General features: G+C 68.3%; 1 protein-coding gene across 2 annotated transcripts in view; it reads left to right on the top strand.

Moving 5' to 3' along the window:
- The window catches only part of FBLN2 (fibulin 2), a 53,485-nt gene that overhangs the window by 18,236 nt on the left and 13,528 nt on the right, over positions 1-21,721 (top strand). Inside the window, exons 2-9 of one of the 2 annotated variants that reach the window (XM_055135868.1) lie at positions 1,458-2,760; positions 12,872-12,983; positions 14,548-14,677; positions 17,374-17,551; positions 18,433-18,651; positions 18,834-18,947; positions 19,048-19,149; positions 20,508-20,648. In XM_055135868.1, the coding sequence (XP_054991843.1) occupies positions 1,494-2,760; positions 12,872-12,983; positions 14,548-14,677; positions 17,374-17,551; positions 18,433-18,651; positions 18,834-18,947; positions 19,048-19,149; positions 20,508-20,648 (2,263 nt within the window). In that variant the 5' untranslated portion in view covers positions 1,458-1,493. The remainder of the gene's footprint in view (positions 1-1,457; positions 2,761-12,871; positions 12,984-14,547; positions 14,678-17,373; positions 17,552-18,432; positions 18,652-18,833; positions 18,948-19,047; positions 19,150-20,507; positions 20,649-21,721) is intronic. The other variant, XM_055135869.1, reaches the window with a different exon arrangement.

Raw genomic sequence — 21,721 nt, 5'->3', positions numbered from 1 at the left:
CCTCGCTTCCTGCGGGCCTGGCACCCGGCCCGTATCCCTCGGTGACCCCCAGCCCGGCGCTGGGCTTTGTTCTGCCCGGCCGTGCTCACTGGCCCCTGCACAGCCAGGGGTGGGCCGTGCCCGGCGGCCGCAGAGAGCAGCTCTCGCTCTGCCCGGCGCCGTTGCTCTGTTCCTCAGAGACCTGGGAGGAGGCGCCGCCACCCCGCCGAGACTGGGAATCAGAGCGACCTCACAGGCGAGAGGGGGCTCACGCCGCCTTTATTTCTTTTTCTGCTTTGTTCTGGGGCCACCCCTGGTGGTGCTCAGGGAGCACTCCTGGGGCGCCGGGGATTGAACCCAGGTTGGCTGTGTTCAAGGCACCGGGACGGGGAGCCGGCTTAGCCAGCATTTCAGGGGGCCGTGGGGACAGGGGGCCGGTGGGGGTGGAGGGCGGGGAGAGAAGAGCTCGCTGGGGGTGCGGGGGGGGGGCGGGCAGCTCCCGGGCCCTGCCCTGTGCCACCGGGAAACGGGCACACGGTGTATTGGGGCCGCCGGTGCCCACACCCGCCGCCCTGGCACTGCAGAGGAAGGCAGGAGTGACGCTGGGAGGGCAGCGGGCGCGGGGGCAGGTGGGGGCGAGGTGGTGCGGGCCCCCAGGGAGAGAGGACAGGACGAGTGTCAGCGAGCCGGGGGGTGTGTGGCAGGACCCGCCTCACCCTCGGAGGGGGCTGGGCGGGCCGGCAGTGAGGGCTGCGTGGGGCGCCTGGGCCTCTGCTGGCACCCGGGCCTGGGCGACTGGCCGTCGTTGAGCTGCAGCCTTGGGGGGCGGCAGGGGCGGGGGATCCGTGCGTCCGGGGGAGCCAGGACATGGCGCCGCTCCGTGCAGGGTGAGGGGTGGCCTGGAGAGGGCGCGGCCCTGGACGGGGGCACGTGCGTGACGGCCTGCCTCAGAGCGTCCTCTGCACCCGCACTGCGCGGTGGGCCCTGATGCTGAGCAGCAGGGGCTCATGTGACCTGGAGTCGGGGGACAGGAGCCTCCAGCCCGTGTCTGTCTGTCCTCTGGGCTGTGATGGTCAGGGCCGTGTGGCCGAGTCTGTGTGTGCGTGCATGCGTGTGTGTGTACGTGTGTGTATGTGCTTGTATGTGCACATGAGTATATGTGTGTGTATGTATGTGCGTGTGTGTGCATGTGTGTATATGTGTGTATGTGCGTGTGTTGTGTGTATGTGTACATGTATGTATGTGGGGATGTGTATGCATGTGCATGTGTTATTTATATGCGCTTGTGTGTGTGCGTGTGTGCATGTGCGTGTATGGGGTGTGCATGTGTGGGGTGTGCGTGTGCAAGCCGGGCCAGGCGGGACAGATGCCCCCATATGTGCAGGAGGGTGGCTGAGGCTGTGTGGAGCGCGTGTCCGTGCGTGTGAGGGCGTGTGCCCTGGGGAACGTGCTGACCCGTGTCCTCTCGCTCTCCCCAGGGCCACGCAGGACAGGACCCTGTTCACGGCTGCTGCATGACCATGGCGCTGTCCTGGGGCTCCTGGCTGGCCCTGGCCCTGGCACTGGGCCCCGGCGGCCGCGTGCTGGCGCAGGGGCAGGACTGCACGGGCGTGGAGTGCCCGCCGCTGGAGCACTGCATCGAGGAGGCGCTGGAGCCGGGCGCCTGCTGCGCCTCGTGCGTGCAGCAGGGCTGCGTGTGCGAGGGCTACCAGTACTACGACTGCCTGAGGGGCGGCTTCGCGCGCGGCCAGGTGCCCGCCGGCCAGTCCTACTTCGTGGACTTCGGCAGCACTGAGTGCTCGTGCCCGCCGGGCGGCGGGAAGATCAGCTGCCAGTTCATGCTGTGCCCAGAGCTGCCGCCCAACTGCATCGAGCCCGTGGTGGCGGCCGACAGCTGCCCGCAGTGCCGCCAGCTGGGCTGCGAGCACGCGGGCTGGAAGTACGCGGCGGGCCACACGGTGCACCTGCCGCCCTGCCAGGCCTGCCTCTGCCCCGAGGGCGGCGGCGAGCTCATCTGCTACCAGCTGCCCGGCTGCCAGGGCGGCCCCGAGCCCGCGGCCCCCGGCCCTGCCGGGAACTTCTCGGAGCCCGAGGAGGGCGACCCCGAGCGGCACTACGAAGACCCCTACAGCTACGACCAGGAAGTGGCGCTCGAGGGGGGGCTGCAGGAGGGCACGGCGGCGCCCCCAGGCCTGGGAGGGGGGAACTCGGGGCCCTCGGCCATCCAGGCCACCGCCCGCCCCGCCCTGCTGCTCCGGCCCACGGTGGCGGCGGCCCTGGGCCTCCCGGCCCCCGTGCAGGTGAAAGCACGGAGAGTGACGGAGGACAGCCCGGAGGAGGCGGAGGAGCAGCGGGAGGACAGTCCCGTGTCAGAGCCGCCAGCCACGGGGACCCCCCAGGGCCTCCCCCCGCTGCCCACCGAGGCCCCCGCAGCCCCCGCTCTGCCCATGTGGGAGGTCGCGGCGGAGGCCAGGGAGGGCCCCGAGGAGAACTTCATCCCCGACGCCCAGGCCACTGCCCGCAGCACCCGGCCGAGGGCAGCCGGGACCACTCCGGGCCCCAGCGCGACCAGCCTGCCCCCGGCCCGGACCACGCTCAGCCCGCCCGGCACCTCTGCCAGGCCCAGCACCCCCGCCGCCCCCACCACCGCGCCACGACAGCCGGCCCGGGCCCCGCCCGCCCAGGAGGTGCCCCCGAAGCTGCCGGTGCCGCCTCACTCTCCGCCAGAGGAGGACTCGGAGCCCAACTCGGTCCACTTGGTGCCCAGGGGCCACATGGACGGTGAGACCCTTCCCTGCCCCTTCTGCCCCCGTTCCAGAGTGTCCGCTACCCATCCCTCCAGGAGGGGCCCAGCAGTGAGCAGGCCCCGCGGGGCTCTGTGGAGACTGGAGCGGACAGGCAAGACCCCGGGCCTTGGGCGGGGGATCAATGCCCAGGGTGTATCCAGGAAGGCTTCCTGGAGGAGGAGGATTGTAGGAGCCCTGGGATTCCTGGTGTTTACAGACACCCACCTACCCACTTCCCACAACCACACAGCCTTGGGCTGATGTCCAGCTCACCCAGGCCCCCTTCCCCATCTGTCAAGCTCCTGACCCCTTCCTGGTATTGTCCGTGTGCAGGATCTGTCTGTACTCAGCAGGCGGGACTGGAGACGGGAGGGTCCTTCTCCCGAGGCCAGTGGCCCAGCTTCAGCCCACTTGGTGGACAGGGCACAAAACTCGCCCACCGAGTGCCCCAGGCCCCCTTTTGTGGTGACTTGACCCCTGGCAGCTGGAGGACAGAGGGGTGAGCAGTGGCCCCGAGTCCGTGGGCCTTGGGGGGCTCCCGGGCCTGCAGGACGGGGGACACGGTGGGTCCCTGTGGCCTGCCTAGGCCTTTGTTCTGGGGAGCCCGTGGTGGAAAGTCTGAGGGCCCCGGGTGTGGCCGTGGGGTCCGGGCAGTGGCCTTCATCCGGCCCGAGGCCGCCTTGGCAGAGGGCCCAGAACGTGCGAGGCCGGGGGAGGGAGCCGGCAGGGCCTGGCAGGCGCCCCGCTTCCTGTGCCAGGGGCTCACGCGCCCTTCAATGGCCAGGAGTCGGGCCAACAGATAAGGGGGTCCGCGCCCACCCCCGCCCACCCCCGCCTTCCTCCCGCTCACCCCGCGACCCCGCCCCCACCCCATGCCCAGGTAAGCGGCGTCTCACCAAGCCCCCGAGTCCCCTGGGTGACCCTGCCAGTGGCCCTGCTCCCGGGGGCTGTGCAGGGTTCCAGAAGCACCTTCCCGCCTGGTAGGGAGGGGGCGCTGGGCTCCTGCACCCTCTGGGGGCCGGGCAGGGGAGGGGCAGCAGTGAGTGGACGAGCCCGGGACAGACTTGGGGCGACCGTCGCCTGCTGGACCAGAGGGTGGGCTTCGGGGAGCCTGGCGGTCTGGGGGCCCCGGTCGAGTGTCTGGAGGGAGGCCGGGGAGGGCTGAGGGGTGGGGGAGGCCCTGTGGAGGGAGTGAGGGGCAGGCTCCACCCCGGGTGGGGGGGAGGCTGGTGAGACAGGAGTTGACCCCCAGTCCCGTTGCCATGGCAGCCGGGGGCCGGGGGGGTGGAGGGGCCTGGCCGCGGCCCTGGCCCGGCTGGGGCGGGGGTCCTGTCTCCGCTGGGCCGGGCTGCGGGCTGCCTTGAGCGGGGCCAGATGTGGCCTAATGGAAGCCACATGCCCGGGGAGGCCGCGTGACGCTGGCCGTCGCAGGGTGGGGCGACGAGAGCGCCGTGGACGGGGCCGGGACCACCCTCCTGGGGGGATTCCCCCCCCCGGCACAGGGCTGCCCTCGGGAAGCTGGAGGCGGCTCCCCCCCCGCCCCCGGCAGCCCCGGGAATGGGCAGGCACCACGGCCCCTTCCTCGGGCCTCTCGAAGCGGATTCTGGGCCCCAGTTCCGGGGGCCGCGCTGCTCACGGCCCATGTGACCCCGCGCTGGCAGCGACACGTCCAGGGCCCGGCCCGGCTGCAGCGGGTGGGGGCCAACTGCCGTGTGCACACGTGGGTTTCCCTCTGCAGCCTGCACCGCCCCGCCCCCCGCGCCGCAGCAAGTGGACGGTCTTGCCGGCCGCGTGGCGCCTCAGGGCGCGGGGGCCACCCGCACGGTCCCGTCTCCCCGCCGGCCCCAGGCGCCCGCCCTGCACGCGGCAGGTCCCGGGGCTGGGGATGCACAGGGCCGTCGGCCCAGCGTGGCCCGCCCACGGGAAGCAAGAGCCCACACATGGCACCGCGAGGGTGCGGGGTGGGGGGCTCGTCTCTGCTTCCGCCTGTTCCGGGAACGAACAGCCTCGGCCGCGTGGACGTTCGTTCTCAGGCCCACGCCTCTGTCGCCCTCGGTGCTTCCGCCTTCCCGCTGTCCTCGGCTGGTCGCCACCCACGGGCGCTGCAGGCTCGCGATCCCCTTTCTCTCGGGAGCAGGTCGGGGAGGAGAGGAGACGTGTCCCCCGGGGGCCTGGGGCGTGGCTGGCCGCCTGCCGCTGCCTCTGCTCCCCGCCACCCTCGGGCCTGTCTCGGCCGTCCGGTGGGCGTGAGCGGCCTCGTGCGTCTCCCCAAGGACAGGGCCATCGGCGCCTCTTCACAGGCTTGACTTCGAGGAAACCAGACAGTGAGGGGCGCGGCCAGCCGCTCTGCGAGGCGGGTAGGAAATGAGCGTCCCTCACCCTGAGGGGTCAGCGCGTGCAGGCCGCTTCCCCAGAACCCCACCCTCACCTGGGCGGGCTGCGCCCTGTCACGGGTGCGGAAGCCCAGCAGGGCTGGGGCCGCCCTGGGTACGCACCGGGCCCGTCCGCAGGGGGGCATGGGGGGGGGTTATCCGTCACTCATGCCGGGCAGGCGGTGGCGGATGGCGGGAGTCCCATCTGCCGGGATCACCGTTACAGGACAGGCCATGGGTGGCCACGATCACGGGCGGACACAGCCAGTCCCCGTGGCCGTGTACTGAGCCCGTGCCAGGCCTGGCAGATGCCAGCCGGGGTCGTGTGAGTGGGCGCCTCTGGCTCTCACCACACCTAATGGGGGTCTCGCTGGGGCGGGGGTGCGCACCCCCTCCTGGCATGGGGATTCCGCCTTTCCAGGCCCCGAAGGCATGGGGGTCCCAGCAGATGATGGAGGGCCGGGAAGCAGCTCGGTCTGGCCTGTCTCTGGGGGGCAGCGTCTCGGGGCTGTGGACACGAGGCCAGGGAGCCACAAGGGTCTCTGGAAACTGGGACGTCAGGCCCCCGCCTGGCCCCGCGGCTGCCCGTGTGGGGGTGCAGGGCCCCCTCGCTCCTGCTGCTCCTGAGCACTGGGCGTCTCCGGCCGCGTCAGCACTGGCGTGTGGCTCCGGGGCCCTGCTGGACGCTGCGTCCCGCCGTCTGTCCACGCGCTCCTTCCTGTTTCTGTCCAGGGGGACAGGCAGGAAGGTCAGTGTTTCGTGGGCTGTTTGGACTCCTGTGCTTTTCCCCCGACCACTCACTTTAATTCACATTTGCGGTTTGGGGAGGCCACACCTGACGGGGCTCTGGCTTCCCCCGGGCTCCTGCTCTGGGGTCACTCCTGGCGGTTCCCGGGGGATCGTACGGGATGCCGGGGCCCGAACGTGCACCCCACCCGCTGCCCCGTGGCTCTGGCCCCTTTATTTACAGTTCTCTTACGGCCAAGTGAAATGGCCCTGGGATTTCACGCCACAGGAGGCTGTGTGACACCCACGGGCTAAACCCCGTCAGCGGGCACGGGGAAAGAACCAGGCCTGCTGCAGATTCAGCCGTGACGGGCGCCGCCCCACCCGCGAGAGCACAGGGCTTAAGGCATTTGCCAGGCGCTTGGCTGACCTGCATCCGCTCCGCAGGACCCCAGAGGGTCCCGCAGCAGGCCCCGCCAGGAGTGACCCCTGAGCACAGCGGGGTCGGGCCTAGAAACCCCAGCCGAGGGGCTGGAGCGATAGCACAGCAGGGAGGGCGTTTGCCTTGCATGCGGCCGACCCGGGTTCGATTCCCAGCATCCCATAGGGTCCCCTGAGCACTGCCAGGAGTAATTCCTGTGTGCAGAGCCAGGAGTAACCCCTGTGCATCGCCGGGTGTGACCCAAAAAGCAAAAAAAAAAAAAAAAACCCAGCTGAAGTCCAAGCAGACATCAAAAGCCTTTCCCCCTTAGCACCCCCCCGCGCCGCCCAGCTCGGGTTTGAGCAGACGTGGGGTGACCGGGAGGAGCAGGTTTGCAGTGACACCGCAGCCAGGCCCCGTGGGGACGGAGCTGCCTCTGAGACGCTTCTGAGTCCCCACGCCGGGAGTCCTTGGGGCTGGGAGCAGGGCGGGCGGGGCGGCTGCTCCTGTAGAGAGAGGCCACAGTGGCCTCGGGTCATGCTGGCTCTGTCCTTGTCACTGCTGGAACCTCGGCCACTGGGCTCCTGACCGACACCTCCCGCACCCCAGTCGGGGTCTCTCCGTCGGGGTCTCTCCGTCTGTCTCTGTCCCCTCCCTGCGGGGTGCGTCCCGGAATTGGGGCACCGGGTCCTTGCACGGCTGGTGGGCGGAGGTCGGTGCCGGGGGCCGCTCCCCTGGGGTGCCCCTTGCCGTGCTGGGGATGCTGCTGGAGTCAGCACCCCGCCTTTGTCCACCCGACGGGAAGCAGCTGTCCCTGGAGAGGCCGTGTCTCCTGGCCCCCAGCCCCTTCCTCCCAAAGCTGAAGCTGAGCTCTGGGCCCGCCCAGGCCCTTCCTGTCACCCGGTCTCCCGGGGCTCCAGGGGGCCTCAGGCAGCTGGGACAGATCCCCGGAGGCTGCCCTCGGGGCTTGGGGGCAGGCAGGGACTCAGGTCTGCAGTCATCTTGTTTGTGACTTGGCGAAATGTGCATACACACGTGTGTGTGCGTGTGTGTGTAAATGCGTGTGCATGTGTGTGCACACGCATGTGTGCACAGGAATGCTGGCATCTCCCGAGTGTCACAACTTGAAAACTAGGAGTTACGAGTTTCTCCCACACTCAGCACCGGGGTCTGTCCCCGGGGGCTGCGGGGGGCTCAGCCCGGGCCTGTTTCCTCTGGGCCGTCGTGCTGCCGCGCTTTTGGCCCCTTTTGTAAAGTGAAATCTCGTCAGGCGATCAGCCCTCACCCACCCATTCTGCTCTGTCTCCTGCTTTCCTTCCCCTGCCAAGTGTGCAGGCCCGTGGGTGCAGACGCCGAGAGCCTTTCCGTCGGCAGGAAAGGAGATTCCCTTTAGAGCAGTTTCCTTTGTGTTTGTCCCAGACACGCCGTGTCGTTTGTGAGGTGATAAGGCATAAGATGCAGGAGGGAGGGCACACGGGTCTTACCAGCTCAGCGGATTTTCACGAGTGTGCACATGTATGTGTGTGTGTGCCTATTTAGTGTCTGTGTTTGTGTGTGCATGCGTGTGTGTGTCTGTATGTGTGTGTTTGTGTGTATGCTGCAGCTCCACCCCACCCGAGATCGAAAACACTTCATACACCCTGGAATTCTCCTCAGACAGCCCCGCCCTCCCTCCCCCTCTGAAGTCACCGTCTGGTTTTGTCACCGTCCGTCTGGTTGTGTCACCGTCCGTGCCTGACCCAGTCTGAGGTTTGTGTCACGGAACCGCACCGTCGGACTGAGCTTGCCTGGCACCTTCAGGTCAGGCCGGCAGTTCCAGCCGCACCCTTGTCTCGGCTTGGTGTGCACGAGGCACTCCGTGGCCGGAGCGTGGCACTGGCCTGTGCTGGCGTGGACGGGGCTGGGGCCGTCTGCAGCTGGGGGCGGGGAACAGTCGCGGCCGTCACGGCTGCTGGAGACGCACCCGGAGGGGAACCACTCCCTGTGTCCCGTGGGTTCGTGTGAGCGGGAACAGCCCAGGTGGTCTTAGAAGGCCGCGCCCAAGCCCAGCCCTGCCACCCCCCCCCACCCCCCGTGCCTGCTGGCGGCCCCTTCTCACGCAGCCGCCCTGCCGGGGCGTGCCGGCATCTTGCCTTTGCTGCCGCTCCAGTGTGGTCCCATGTGGCCGCCTGCTGGTCTGAGTCGCTGCTTCCTCCAGGGGGTCCTCAGTGCTCACGTGTCCTGACATGTGCCTTGCTGGGCGGCAGAAATCTGACCGGGGGTATTCTGGGGACCACGGGGCCCAGACCCGGATGTGAAAGGGGTGGGCAGGGGTGAGGTGGAAATGGGGACCTGGCGCCCAGAGGCTCCACCCGGGGTCCTTCTCGGCCCCAGGACGTCCCCGCCCCTGTGGCTTGTCCTCCTCACAATGGCCTCACAGAGCAGCGCGGGCACCGTCACCCCCATCTTAACGGGGTGCCAAGGGCTCTAGCAGAGAGGCGCTTTGTCCTACAGGTCTTGAGCATTCTGGAGTGGCCGGGCACGGTCCCTGCGTCCCAGACCTGGTCGGTCCCCTGCCTGGCTTCCTCGTGCATTCACACCCGCTTTGTTTCTGTGGCTGGGGAAAACAGGGGGGGAGCATGTTTGTTCTGTGTTGGGGGGGGTTGCTGTTAAGTCGGCCCATGCTCAGGCGCTCGAGGCAGGTGGTTTTTCTGACCGTCCACCGTCCCCGTGCCTTTGCCCCCCCTCCCCGTCACCACCATCCTCTGGAGGTTTAGAGACACTTTCGTCTCTGCAGCATCAGTCCCCAGAATCGCTTTCCTTCCGCCGTCTTGGCTATTCTGGGTCTTTTGCATTTTCATAAAAATTCAGTATCGGCTTCTCTGTCTGTCTTTACAATGCCTGTAAGAGGGTCGGAGCACTGTGGGAGGGGCTCTTGCCTTGCATGTGGCGGGTCCCATCCACAGCACCTGACCGACATGTCTCCCGAGCCTCACCGGGAGTGAGCCCTGAGCACAGAGCCAGGGTGGGCCCCGAGTCCTGACCAGGTGTGGCCCCCAAACACACACACACACCAACCCCCAGAGTCCTGCAGGATTTGGGAACCGTCCCTGGCTACTCCGGGGTCTGGGGGCACTTGGCAGACCAGGTGGGATGAGGACTGTCCCCTGCAGCTCGAGAGAGATGCGGCTGGGGCGCGGCCAGGGCAGAGGGCAGCTGGCGGCTGGGCCCAGGCGGGGAGCACTCTGGGAGGAGCCTGCAGGGGCAGGGGCGAGGGAACAGGGCTGGCCGAGAGGGCAGTGGGGGTGGACGGTCTGGTGGGTCTCTCATGGGGTGGAATCCAGGGGGGGGGCCTCCTGCAGTTCCTCGTTCCCGCCTGTGATCCTGGAAGCCGGAATCGGGCCAAGACCCCCTTCTGGTGTGTCCTCTTAGCTGGCATTGTGAAAACCCCCCAGGGGGCCTCCGGGCCTGCAGGTAGCCCCCTCCCCAGGGTCCAGCGGGTGGGAGTGGGGGACTGGCAGCATTCCCCAAACTGTTTACTCAGGCTGACAAACATCCTGTCCAAACAGGGCTCCAGTGTCGGGCGTCGTCGGGGCTGGGGCGGGGGGCCGTGTGTGTGTGTGTGTGTGTGTGTGTGTGTGTGTGTGTGTGTGTGTGTGTGTGGCAGGGGCGGGGCTGCAGATTCCAGAGACTCAGCCCTGTAGGGGTGGTCTGGGGGTCGTGACCTCCGGCCCTGCCTTAGGGCTCCTTGGCCGGAGTCCCCCGGTCTGGGGCTCGGCTGCTGGTTACCTGCGGAGGTGGAGGGACCATCGGGATCCGTCGGGGGCGGAGGTGCCCCCTGCTCCTTCCTGCCCGGCCCGCGCAGGCAGCATCTCCGGGCGGCTTCCGGGGTCTCCTCCCCAGTGTCCCCCCTCCCCCGCGCCCACGCGGCTCCACCGCCAGCCAGTGCCCAGGCAGGCGCGTCTTGAACTCGGCTGTGTGGCCAAGTGCTCGCCTGGGCGGGCCCAGCTCTGCCCTCCCGTGTGTCCCTGGGCAGGCGTGTGCCAGGACACGCATGGAGCATGGTTTCCGCCTGCCCAGGGGCCTCCGTTAGTGGCAGCAACCTTGTTGCTGTTCCTGTTCTTTTCATTGGTTTTTGGGGCCATACCCAGCGATGCTCAGGGCTTACTCCCGGCTCAGTGCTCAGGGGGTCGCTCCTGGCGGGCTCAGGGGGCCTATGGAATACTGAGGATCGAACCCAAGTGGGCTGCGGCTAGGAAAGGGCTCTCCCTCCCCGCTGCTCTGTTTACTGGGGCAAAACCTCCCAGAACCAGGGGCTGGAGCAATAGCACAGCGGGGAGGGCGTTTGCCTTGCAAGCGGCCGACCTGGGTTCGATTCCCAGCATCCCATAGGGTCCCTTGAACACCGCCAGGAGTCATTCCTGAGTGCAGAGCCAGGAGTAACCCCTGTGCATCACCAGGTGTGACCCAAAAAGCAAAAAAAACCCCAAAAAACCAAAACCTCCCAGAACCGGAAGCCCCGGCGACCTCTGTGCCAGCTCGGGCGGTTCTCATGGTCGTGCCTCCCGCCCCGACCCTCCCGCTCCCCACACTCGGCCCCCCTGCTGCTCTAACGCCACCACCCCCCCACCCCCGTCTGCGGAGGTGGAGGCAGGGAGAACTTCCTCTCGAGTCTGGGCATCCTTTGAAAAGCCTCTTTGTTGTCAGCCTTGGGGTGTCCTCTCCGGGGGTTTCCTGTCAGGGCCACTCTCGGTTGGTGGGGGCTACTCCTGGCTGCCCCCGGGGAACCGTGCAGTGCGGGGGACTGGCCCAGGCCTGCAGCCTGTCCTCGCCCCTGTGAGCTGCCCCTCGGCCCTGGGTGTCAGCTCGACTGAGACCTCCTGGCCTCGGTGCTCTCACCACTACCCCGGGCTGGGCCTGGGCTCCCGCACGCTGTGCTTGGCCCCATCCAGGGGCTGAGACAAGCGTGTCCCCCCGCCCCAGGTGACACAGTGACAGTGGACAGCTGCCCCGGCGTAGCTGAGCGAGGGGCGTCGACGGGGCGGGAGGGGGCGGTGCATGGAGGCCGGCCGGGGATAAGTCCACCTGGGGGATGCCCAAGTGCTGGACAGCGTAGAGGACGGGCCCGCTCGACCTGGAGCAGCAGGTGGCAGGGCCGGGCAGCCTGGAGCTGCAGCCGTGGGAGCTGGGGCCGGGGTCTGGGCTCCGAGGGGTAGACCCACTGTCAGTGGCAATGCACGCTGAATTCCCAGGAAGCTCCCGAGGGCATGGCGGGCCAGGGTGAGGGAAGTGATGTCGGGTGATGGCACTACTATAGAACTGCCCCAGGAAGGGTGAGCCCTGGAGAGCATGGTGGTGTAGCCAGCCTGAGACCAGGGGCAAGGTACCAGGCGGCAGGGAGAGCATGTGCAAAGGTCCTGGGGCAGGACTGAGTCCCGGGCGGTGGGGAGTGGTAGTTCCAGAGGTGGGAGGAGTAAGGGAGCCAGGCATCGGAGCAGGAGGCAGTGTGGGAAGGTGAGTGAGGCCACAGGGCATTGATCTGGGGGCCCCGGGGACAACGGCCAGAGCAGCCAGTTGGTCTTTGCCGATGCGGTTCTGGCACCATCTGGAAGCGGCTGGAGGGCACAGCGGGGAGTTGGGGCATGATGTGGGGGGTGTGAAAGGGGCTGGGGGGGAGGCCCTGGGCAGGGCAGGGGTGGCCTGAGGAGGGCCGGCAGCTGGTGTTGTGGGGGTACTTCCCTGATGCCGGGAGGGCTTGGGACGGGGGTGGGGGGGTGGGGGCGTCAGGTCTGGCTGTTCGGGACGCCGGGTTCAGCCGTGGGCCGGGGCGTGGGCGCAGGATGCGGCCGGGACCCTTGGCAGGACTGGGAAGGCGCCCAGAAACCCAAAGCGAACCAGAGACAGGCAGGCCGGGCCGCCAGGGGGGCGTGGGAAAGGAGAAGCGGCCGGCCCCTGTGCCCGTCCCGTCCGGCCAGCTCCAAGTGGGTGGCCCTCGCCACCCCAGGGGTCAGCGCCCCGGGCCGCTCTGTCTGCAGGGGGAGGGAGGGCGGGAGAGAATGGCGGGCAGGCAGCCAGGCCCGTGGGCCTGGCGCACGATCAAGGCTGGGCCGGAAGAGGCCGCGGGTGCGGGAAAACCGTCCCTGGGGCGGGTGCGTGCGGGGCCACAGATGTGGGGGGGGCTGGGGGCCCTCGCCCTGGCGGGCCCGCCTGCTCTCCGGGACTCAGATCTGCCGGTTCTGGGCCCTCCCTGCGAGTCCATCTGGAGCGAGTCACCCCTGATTCGGCAGATGAAGGTCCCGGGGGAGGAGGGAGGGTTTGAGGGCTGTCGGGGGGGTGGAGGGGTAAGTGCTGTGTGCACAGTCCCGCCGCCCCGGCTTCTCTGTCCTGCCCTGGGCCCCCGGGCTGGGTCGGGCCCAGTGAGCCTGGTTCTGGGGCTCGGAACGTGGCTGACCCACAGAGTCGTCTCCGTGGAGGCAGGGTCCGGGCGGAGGGCCCCCTGACCGCCCTGCTCCCGCGCCCCGCACCCTCGGGGGGCTGAGCTCCCGCCCGGTGCTTGCCCTGCTGGCGCGTCTCCCCCCCGCCCGTGGTGACGCTGGCGCTTCCCGCAGTGTCCACCAAGGACCTGATCGAGACGTGCTGCGCGGCCGGACAGCAGTGGGCCATCGACAGCGACGAGTGCCTGGGGATGCCGGACAGCGGCGCCGAGGGGGACGTCTGCAGGTAGGGTGGGCGGCTCTGCCCGGACCCGGGCCATCTACAGGCGGGGGCCGTGAGGTCACCCGCGGTGGGAGCAGCAGACCCCTTGGTGGGAGCACCGTGCCTCATGGCGGGGAGCATCAGGCCCCATGTGGGAGCACCAGGCCCGTTGGTGGGAGCACCAAGCCCCATGGTGGGAGCACTGTGCCTCATGGGGGGGAGCATCAGGCTTCATGTGGGAGCACCAGGCTCATTGGCGGGAGCACCAAACCCCATGGCGGGAGCACCATGCCTCATGGTGGGGAACATCAGGCTTCATGTGGGAGCACCAGGCCCGTTGGTGGGAGCACCAGGCCCGTTGGTGGGAGCATCAAGCCCCATGGTGGGAGCACCATACCTCATGGGGGGGAGCATCAGGCTTCAGGTGGGAGCATCATGCCTCATGGTGGGAGCACCAGGCCCCATGTGGGAGCACCAGGCCCATTGGTGGGAGCACCAAGCCCCATGGTGGGAGCACCATACCTCATGGTGGGGAGCATCAGGCCCCATGTGAGAGCATCATGCCTCATGGTGGGAGCACCAGGCCCATTGGTGGGAGCACCAAGCCCCATGGTGGGAGCACTGTGCCTCATGGGGGGGAGCATCAGGCTTCATGTGGGAGCACCAGGCTCATTGGCGGGAGCACCAAGCCCCATGGTGGGAGCACCATACCTCATGGGGGGGAGCATCAGGCTTCAGGTGGGAGCACCAGGCCCGTTGGCGGGAGCACCAGGCCCCACATGGAGAGCACCCGGCCCTGTGGCAGCTCCCAGTGTTCAGGGACCATCCCCCCTGGGACGTGTCCCCTCATCACGAAGCAGTCCCCAGACTTTTCCTTTTCTGTGGCCACACCCGGTGATGCTCAGGGCTGACTCCTGGCTCTGTGCTCAGAGATCACGCCTGATGGGCTCAGGGGACCCCATGGGGTGCCGTGTGGAAGGCAGCCTCCAGCTCACTGTCCTGTCGTACTCAGCCTGGGGGGACCCTCGTCCTCTCCCCACTTTGTCCCCCGGCCCCCTCATACCAGGCCTCTCCCACCCTCCGCGGGTTCCCTCTTCGTTGCTCTAACCGGGGCGGCCACTCGGAGCCCCTCCATGGCATGCTCTCTGAGCTGGGGCGGGCGGCCGCACTCAGACCCTCACCCCTCACCCCTTCCCCTCAGCTCTTTTTAAGACACGGAGCTGAGGCTAGCGCAGAGGCCCCCGGGGAGCCTGGTGGGGGAGGGTCCCCGCTGGCTGTCCAGCCCCCCGCGCCTCCTCCAGGACACACTCCTGCGCTTACCCCTCCCCGAGGGCTGCTGGATCCTTCACCCCCTGCCCAGACCCCACCTTCCTGGGCCCAGGCTGCCCGAGTGCTGTTCCTCCCTCAGCCACTGGGGGCAGCACCGCGCCTCCCTCCTGCAGGTGGGACCAGGGTCTCCTGGGCCCAGGCCTGAGTCTCCTGGATCCCCTGAGAGACGAAACCAGCAGGGGCCTCGCTCTGAGCCTCAGTCTCCCCTCTGCACCCGCGGGACGACTCCGCGCGGGGCTGAGGCGTTACTCTCGCACAGGACGGCCCAGATGCAGTGCTGCGTGTCCTACCTGAAGGAGAAGAGCTGCGTGGCCGGCGTCATGGGCGCCCGGGAAGGCGAGGCCTGCGGGGCCGAGGACAACGACACCTGCGGCGTGTCCCTGTACCAGGCGAGCGGGGCGGGGGGCCGCCTGAGGCCTGAGGGAGGGGTGCGGCAGGGGAACCGACAACCTGCAACCAGGGGGCCCTCAGTGGCTGTGTTATTTGGGGGTCTTGGAGGCCATGGTGCCAAAGAGGGGGGCTGAGGTTTGAGGAGGACCAGCAGGGTCGGGCCCGGAGGCTGCCTCGCTGAGAAGCAGATTGTGTGGCAGAGCCTGGCGGGGGGCAAAGAGGAGAGCCCAGTGGGAGTCTGACTGTGGGAGCGTCATGTGTAAAGGGCCTGAGGTCAGCGTGTGCTTGGGAAGAGAGAGCCGCCCAGCAATCACTGTGACTGGAGCGGGGCAGCTAGGACTGAGGGGGGTGGGCATAGACAGACCACTGCAGGTGGGGTGGTCACTGAGGGGTTCTTCCTTCATAGGGATGACGCCGGGAAGGGGCAGGATGGGGAGAAGGGGCCCTTTCTTTAGGCAGGGCGGGGGCAGTGTGGTCACGCAGGGCCAGTGGGCGTGGCACGGGGCAGCTACTAGAGTCTCTGACTCTGCCCCGGGACTTGCCGGGCGTCACGCTGAGGGGACTGGGCCCTGGTTCCGTGGGGTGCCGAGCTCACGTTGGTGTCAGCTTGGCCCGGAGACGCTTCTTGGCCCCCTGGCTTCTCCGGCATCAGCTGGGCGGCGGGCCACAGTGAGAGGCGGCAGCTCAGCCTCTGCGCCCAGCGGGAGGGGCCGCCTTCCCTGCAGCCCCTCTCGGGGCCCAGCGCGCAAGGTGCCCCGCCTTGACCGTCGCAGTGCCCGGCCCGGTGCCACGAGCCCTCCCCAGGCTGCAGGGACCCGGCCCCACCGCGCCTCTCCCCAGATCTTCCCCTGCAGAGCGGAACCCCGAAACGGCCCCACCCCACCCGCTGTCGGCCCCAGCCACCCCCGGCTGCAGGAACTGATTCCAGCGCCGCACAGAGGTGGGGCCTCCAGCTCGGACCCTTGTCCCTCTGTGCCTGGCTTGTTCCCAGACCCCAGTGCCCCTCCCCACCCGGCCGCCCCCAGCGGGGTTGAACCGTCTCTGTGCTGTAAGGCGGAACCGTAGCTCCGTGTGGTCACTTTCTGCCCCTCCGTGCGCCCTCGGGGTGCTCCTGAACTCTCTGGGCTTTGAACCCGGGGTGAGAACTCTCTGGGCTTTGAACCCGGGGAAGAGAAGAACCCTTCCCCTGAGGCCTCCCGCCTATGCGCTATTGGCCAGGACCGGTCACGTGGCCACGCTTGGCTGCAAGGCAGGCTGGGAAATGGAGTTTTTGTCCAGAGAGTCTACAGTCCACTGAGACTTGGGAAGAAGGGTTCAGGGACCCTCGGGAGGGCCGGGGAGGGGCCTGGGGGGAAGGTGGGGAGGGGCGGGGAACCTCGTGGCACTAGCCGGCCTGGCTGTGACGGGGCCTTCTGCAGACGGCACCGTCAGAGAGAGCGGGACGTTGGTTTGGGTCCTGCCAAGGCCTTTTGCCCTGAGCACAAATGGTTCTTGGGCAAAGGCCTCTGGCCACCGGGAGGTTTGGAATCCGGGGCGTGAGTCTGCTGGGCTCTTCTCCGCGCCTCAGCTTCTTCGTCTGCCCCGTGGGGACAGCACTGGGTGGGGCTTCCCTTGGTGGGCGACACCCAGCCCGTCTCGCTGGGTCTGTGCCTGGGGGGCCAGCAGCTTGGCCCTCAGGTCCAGATCCCGTGCGTCCCGGCTGAGCACGGTGATGCGTCTGCCCCTGGCCCTGGGCTCCGCTGGCGCCCGTGACCCGGGAGGCCTTAGATGCCCCCGTTCCACACGGACCTTCATTCTCCGGACGGGAGCAGGCGCGTCCCCGGCCTCCTGCCCGGTCTCTTCTGCTGGCCCAGGTCCAGGCCATGGCAGGCAGTCACGAGGGTGGAGACAGGGTCGAGGAGTCCGGCGGGCTGAGCAGCTGCTTAGCGTGAGGGGCCCGCTTCCTGGGCTCCTTCCCTGACACCACGGTACGGTCCTGAGCCCGGCTGGGTGTGGCCCCCTGAGCAAACCAAACAGAGACTGGAAATAGACTGTTTGCTAGGAGGATGTGCATTGTCACAGCGGATGAAGACGCCAGGGGAGAGTAAATACTCGGAGCTGTTACTGTAATCTGCCAGGGGAGAGTAAATACTCGGAGCTGTTACTATAATCTACTATACTAGTATAAACAAAAGATTCTATTTTGGAGCACAGGGTGGAGCGCCACTGTATCTGCAGACACAGTGTGTGTTTCTGCTTGGTTGTCTTTAGTTTGTACTGTTTTCGCATTGCCTCGTGGCCTAAGATGGCTGCTAGAGCGCCAGCCATCACATCCGTTCCAAAAAGGGAGAGATGAGAGTGAACGCTATGCGCCCAGACAAAGCCCAAGCCCACTTAATACTTCCGAAACCTGCATCCAGGGATTCTCTGTCGGGGGCCCTGGAGAGTCTGTCTTTCCACGGGCCCGAGATCCTTGGCGTGAGCTAGTAAGAGAGGGAACTTCGTGGAAGGGACCCGCGGCTGCCGAGAAGTCACAGTACTGTATAAACCTGCCTCAGTGCATTACCCGGCTGAGGGGAGGGGAGGGGAGGCTGTCTCTGGAACCCAGAGCCGGCAGAAGCAACCAGAGACGGGCAGTCCCGGCCTGTTGGCCGGCCCGTGCCCGTGTGGCCCGCGTGGGCCCCCGGGCCCGGCCTGACGCCGCCTCTCCCTGCAGCAATGCTGTGAGTGCTGCGGGCTGGGCCTGCGCGTGCGGGCCGAGGGCCACTCCTGCGAGTCCAACCCCAACCTGGGCTACCCCTGCAACTACGTCATGCTCTCCTGCTGCGAGGGCGAGGAGCCGCTCATCGTGCCCGAGGCCCGCCAGCCCGAGCCCCGGGCCGCGCCCCAGAGAGGTGGGTGCCGCCCTCGCCGGCCTTCCCCGCCGGCCTTCCCCGCGGGCTCCTCCTGGGGCGGCCCAGGCGGGCCCTGTCTGGGGCCGGGCGCGGCGATGCCAATGTCCTGCGCCCGCCCTCTCCACCCCTCACACCCGCCCGCCCGTCGTGTCACTGGCAGACGCACAGACGCACGGCCCCCTCCCCGCCCGCTGCCCAGCCTCTGCCCACCCCCATCCACTCACCGCCCCGTGGCCCCTGTTTACCCAGTATCAGCCTGCTCACCCCCACCACACACCGCACCCTCCTCCACCCAGCCCTCCTCCCCGGCTGCCCTTCCGTCACTCCCTGCATCCCTCCCTGCATCCCTCCCTCCAGTCCTTCCTCCCTCCCTCCTTCCCTCCCTCCATTCCTACATCTCCTTCCTCCCTCCACCCCTCCCTCCCTCCTTCTGTCTATTCTTCCCTCCATCCTTCCCTTTTCCCTCCCTATACCCCTCCCTCCCTCCTTCTCTTCCTCTCTCCCTCCCTCCATCCCTCCCCCTTCTGCCCCTCCCTCCATCCCTCCCATCCCTTCCTCCCCCCACCCCTCCCTCCTTCCTTCCCTCCCTTCTCATCCCTTCCTCCATCCCTCCCCATCTCCAACCTCCCCCTCCCTCCTTTCCTTCCTCTCTCCCCATCCCTCCCTCCATCCCTGCCCCCCTAACCCCTCCCTCCTTCCCTCCCTCCATCCCTCCCCATCCCTCCTTCCATCCTTCCTCCTTCCACCCCTTCCATCCCGACCTCCCTCCCTCCTCCATCCCTCCCTCCATCCTTCCCTCCACCCACCGCACCCCCTCCCGCACCCCCATCCCATTTGCCCCGCCCCCGGCCCTCCTGCCCCGTGCCCTGACCCCTCTGCAGTTTCAGAGGTGGACGCGGCGGACGCGGCGAGCCAGGAGGCGCTGACCCTGGGCGCGGAGACGGAGCTGCCCAACAGCCTGCCCGGGGACGACCAGGACGAGTGCCTGCTGCTGCCCGGGGAGCTGTGCCAGCACCTGTGCATCAACACCGTGGGCTCGTTCCGCTGCGCCTGCTTCCCCGGCTTCTCGCTGCAGGGCGACGGCCGCACCTGCTGGCCCGGTGAGGGGGCGCCCCCCGCAGCCGTGCTCACAGCAGCCCCCGCGGCGTCCCCGGGGGGGGGGGGCCCTCCGCCAGCAGCGCCCGCCTGCCGCCCCCGGGGCCAGCGTAGAAACGTCCTCTGCCCTGCGACCCCTTCTTGCTCCCGAGCCTCAGTTTCCCCTGCCGTCTGGCTGTGCCCGCAGAGGGGAACCGCCCCGAGCCCAGAGCTGCGGAGGAGCCCGTGGTGAGACCCGAACCCGCGCAGGGGCTGCCCAACACCATCCCGCTGCCCGAGCCCCAGCCCAACACCTGCAAAGGTAACGGCGGGGCCCGTCCTGGGGGTGCGGCCGGTCTCGGGGCGGGCGGCACCCCGTGGGGTTGCTGAGCGGGGGGGCCCGGCTCTCCGTTTCCTCGCAGACAACGGGCCGTGCAAGCAGGTGTGCAGCATCGTGGGGGACCGCGTCATGTGCTCCTGCTTCCCTGGCTACGCCATCATGGCCGACGGCGTGTCCTGCGAGGGTGAGTGGCCGCCCCGGCCTCGGGCAGAGACCCCCAGCCGGTGTGGACAGGCTCTGCTGCTGACACCCGAGCCCCCTGGGAGCTGTCACCATGCCCTGGGGGTCCTGGGTGCCCCCGTCTCCTGAATGCCCCTGGAGTGGGCGGCCGCGCGGACCTTGTGTCCCCCACACCCCCCAGAGGTGCAGGCTGGTCGGTCTGGGCGGGGCCCCCAGGGGTGTCCGTCCAGCAAGTGCCAGCACCCCCGGGCACCCTCCGCCAGCCCGGCTGTGTGGCCGCACGGTCCCCATTCACGCTGTGGCTGTAGAAAGGAAAAAGAGGGTGCGGGGCCCGGAAGTGGCGTCCCCTCCCGCTGGCCCCGCTGGGGGGGCGGGACTGGGCAGTGGGAGCCCCCCCACCCCGCCCTACCAGCTGAGGGGGCACGGTGGGTGCTGGTGGTGGCTACGTCCCCGAGCACCCCCCCAGCTCAGCCTTCGTGCCCGGGACCCTCTCCCAGTGCCTGGGGCTTGTCTCAGATGCGTGAAGAGCCTCCCCTGGAAACGGGGGGCACCAGACCCGGCACCTGCCAGCCTGGGGCACCCCGAGAACAGCCCCGGAGGTCTTGAGTCTGGACCTCCTGCTGCTGGGGGCAGGACAGACCCGGCCCCGGGACGGGCTGGGAAGCGGCTGTGCACAGGACCTGTGGCTTGGCTGTGGGGGGGCAGATGCTCCCCCGACTCCAGCCCCCGCCCAGGAGACTCTCTGAAGACCGCCTGCGTCCGTCCCCACACGGCGGTGCAGGCTCAGGGAGGGCATAGGGGGGTCGGGCCCACCCTGATGCTGCAGAGCCGTCCCGTGCAGGAGGGGGGGGGGTCTCTGTCCTGGGTGGTCCTTCTCAGCCAGCCCGGCCCGGGGCTGCTGTCGGGCTCTTCCTGCCCCCACCCCCCGTCCTCCTCTGCAAAACTCCCAGAGGCCACGGGCCCCTCACACACCAGGCTCCCGCTGCACCCGGGCATTGTGGGGGCGCAGCCCGGCCCAGCAGGAAACACTGCAGCCTGTTACGGATGGGGAAAGCGTCAGAGGTTTCACAAGCAAACGGTCCAGCTTCCTACAAGCTGCCCTTGGGGGGGGCCCACACCCCCCCCAGGCTGGCCTCTGGCCCCTTGAGCAGGGCCCCGGTGGACCCCTGGGCTGCCCAGCAAGTCGGGGTGTCTCCAGAGCATAGCGGGGAGAAAGACTTTGGGGTCTGCTCACTAGGCGACCGGACCCTGACACCACCCGGGGCAGTGGGTGCCAGCCTGAGCACTGCAGCCCGGGTCCGCAGCGGGTGCCCTGCCCAGACTCTAACGGCCCTTCTGTTTCCCTCCCGCGGCTGCGCCTAGACCGAGACGAGTGTCTGATGGGCACTCACGGGTGCAGCCGGCGACAGTTCTGTGTGAACAGCCTGGGATCCTATTACTGTGTCAACCACACAGTGCTGTGTGCCGAGGGCTTTATCCTCAACAGGCACAGGAAGTGCGTGGGTAAGCCAGCGCCCGCCCGCGCCCCCACCACGGCCCGCAGCCCGCTCCCGCCACGCCCGCCGCCAGCGGCCACATGCTAAAGGGCCCGCCCTTTGCATCTGAGCCCCCAGCGCCCAACCCGTGCTCCGTGTGCGCCCTCCGTGTCCTGGTGTCCTGTCCTGCTTCCCACCAGCGCCGCCGGCAGCCGCTTTCCCTGGGGACGTGCCTTGGGGTCTGCAACTCAGGGTGCCCCAGGACAGGCCCGTCACTCACTGAGACCGGGCAGGGGCGGCTGGATGCGAACGGGCTGTGGGTCCCGGGGACCGAGTCCTTCCCGCTGGGTTAGCTCATCTGTGCCCAGGGGTTGGCCCTCCTTTGAAGAAGACCCGGCAGCAGGAGGCAGCCCAGAGCCCGGAAGCAGTGGGGTAGCCACGGAGACCCACAAGCAGTGGGTGGAGTAGGGAAGGGGGGGGTCGCAGCTTGCTTGCAGAATGGTGCTGAGAAAGGGCGCCTCTGGGAGCCTGAGTCCTCAGCTGTAACACCTGGGCCAGGACCCTCACCTGAAACACCTGGGCCAGGACCCTCACCTGAAACACCTGGGCTGGGACCCTCACTGTAACATCTGGGCGGGACCCTCACCTGAAACATCTGGGCCAGGGCCCTCACCTGTAACATCTGGGCCGGGGCCCTCACCTGTAACATCTGGGCCAGGGCCCTCACCTGTAACATCTGGGCCAGGGCCCTCACCTGTAACACCTGGGCGGGACCCTCACCTGTAACATCTGGGAGGGACCCACACCTGAAACATCTGGGCCAGGGCCCTCACCTGTAACATCTGGGCCAGGGCCCTCACCTGTAACACCTGGGTGGAACCCTCACCTGTAACATCTGGGAGGGACCCTCACCTGAAACATCTGGGCCAGGGCCCTCACCTGTAACACCTGGGCGGGACCCTCACCTGAAACATCTGGGCCAGGGCCCTCACCTGTAACATCTGGGCCGGGGCCCTCACCTGTAACATCTGGGCCGGGGCCCTCACCTGTAACATCTGGGCCAGGGCCCTCACCTGTAACATCTGGGCCGGGGCCCTCACC

Source organism: Sorex araneus, chromosome 4, assembly GCF_027595985.1.
Source record: "Sorex araneus isolate mSorAra2 chromosome 4, mSorAra2.pri, whole genome shotgun sequence".
In the NCBI taxonomy this organism is placed as follows: Eukaryota; Metazoa; Chordata; class Mammalia; order Eulipotyphla; family Soricidae; genus Sorex; species Sorex araneus.
The sequence above is the reverse complement of the archived record's forward strand: the minus strand, read 5'-3'. Positions and strand labels throughout refer to the sequence as shown.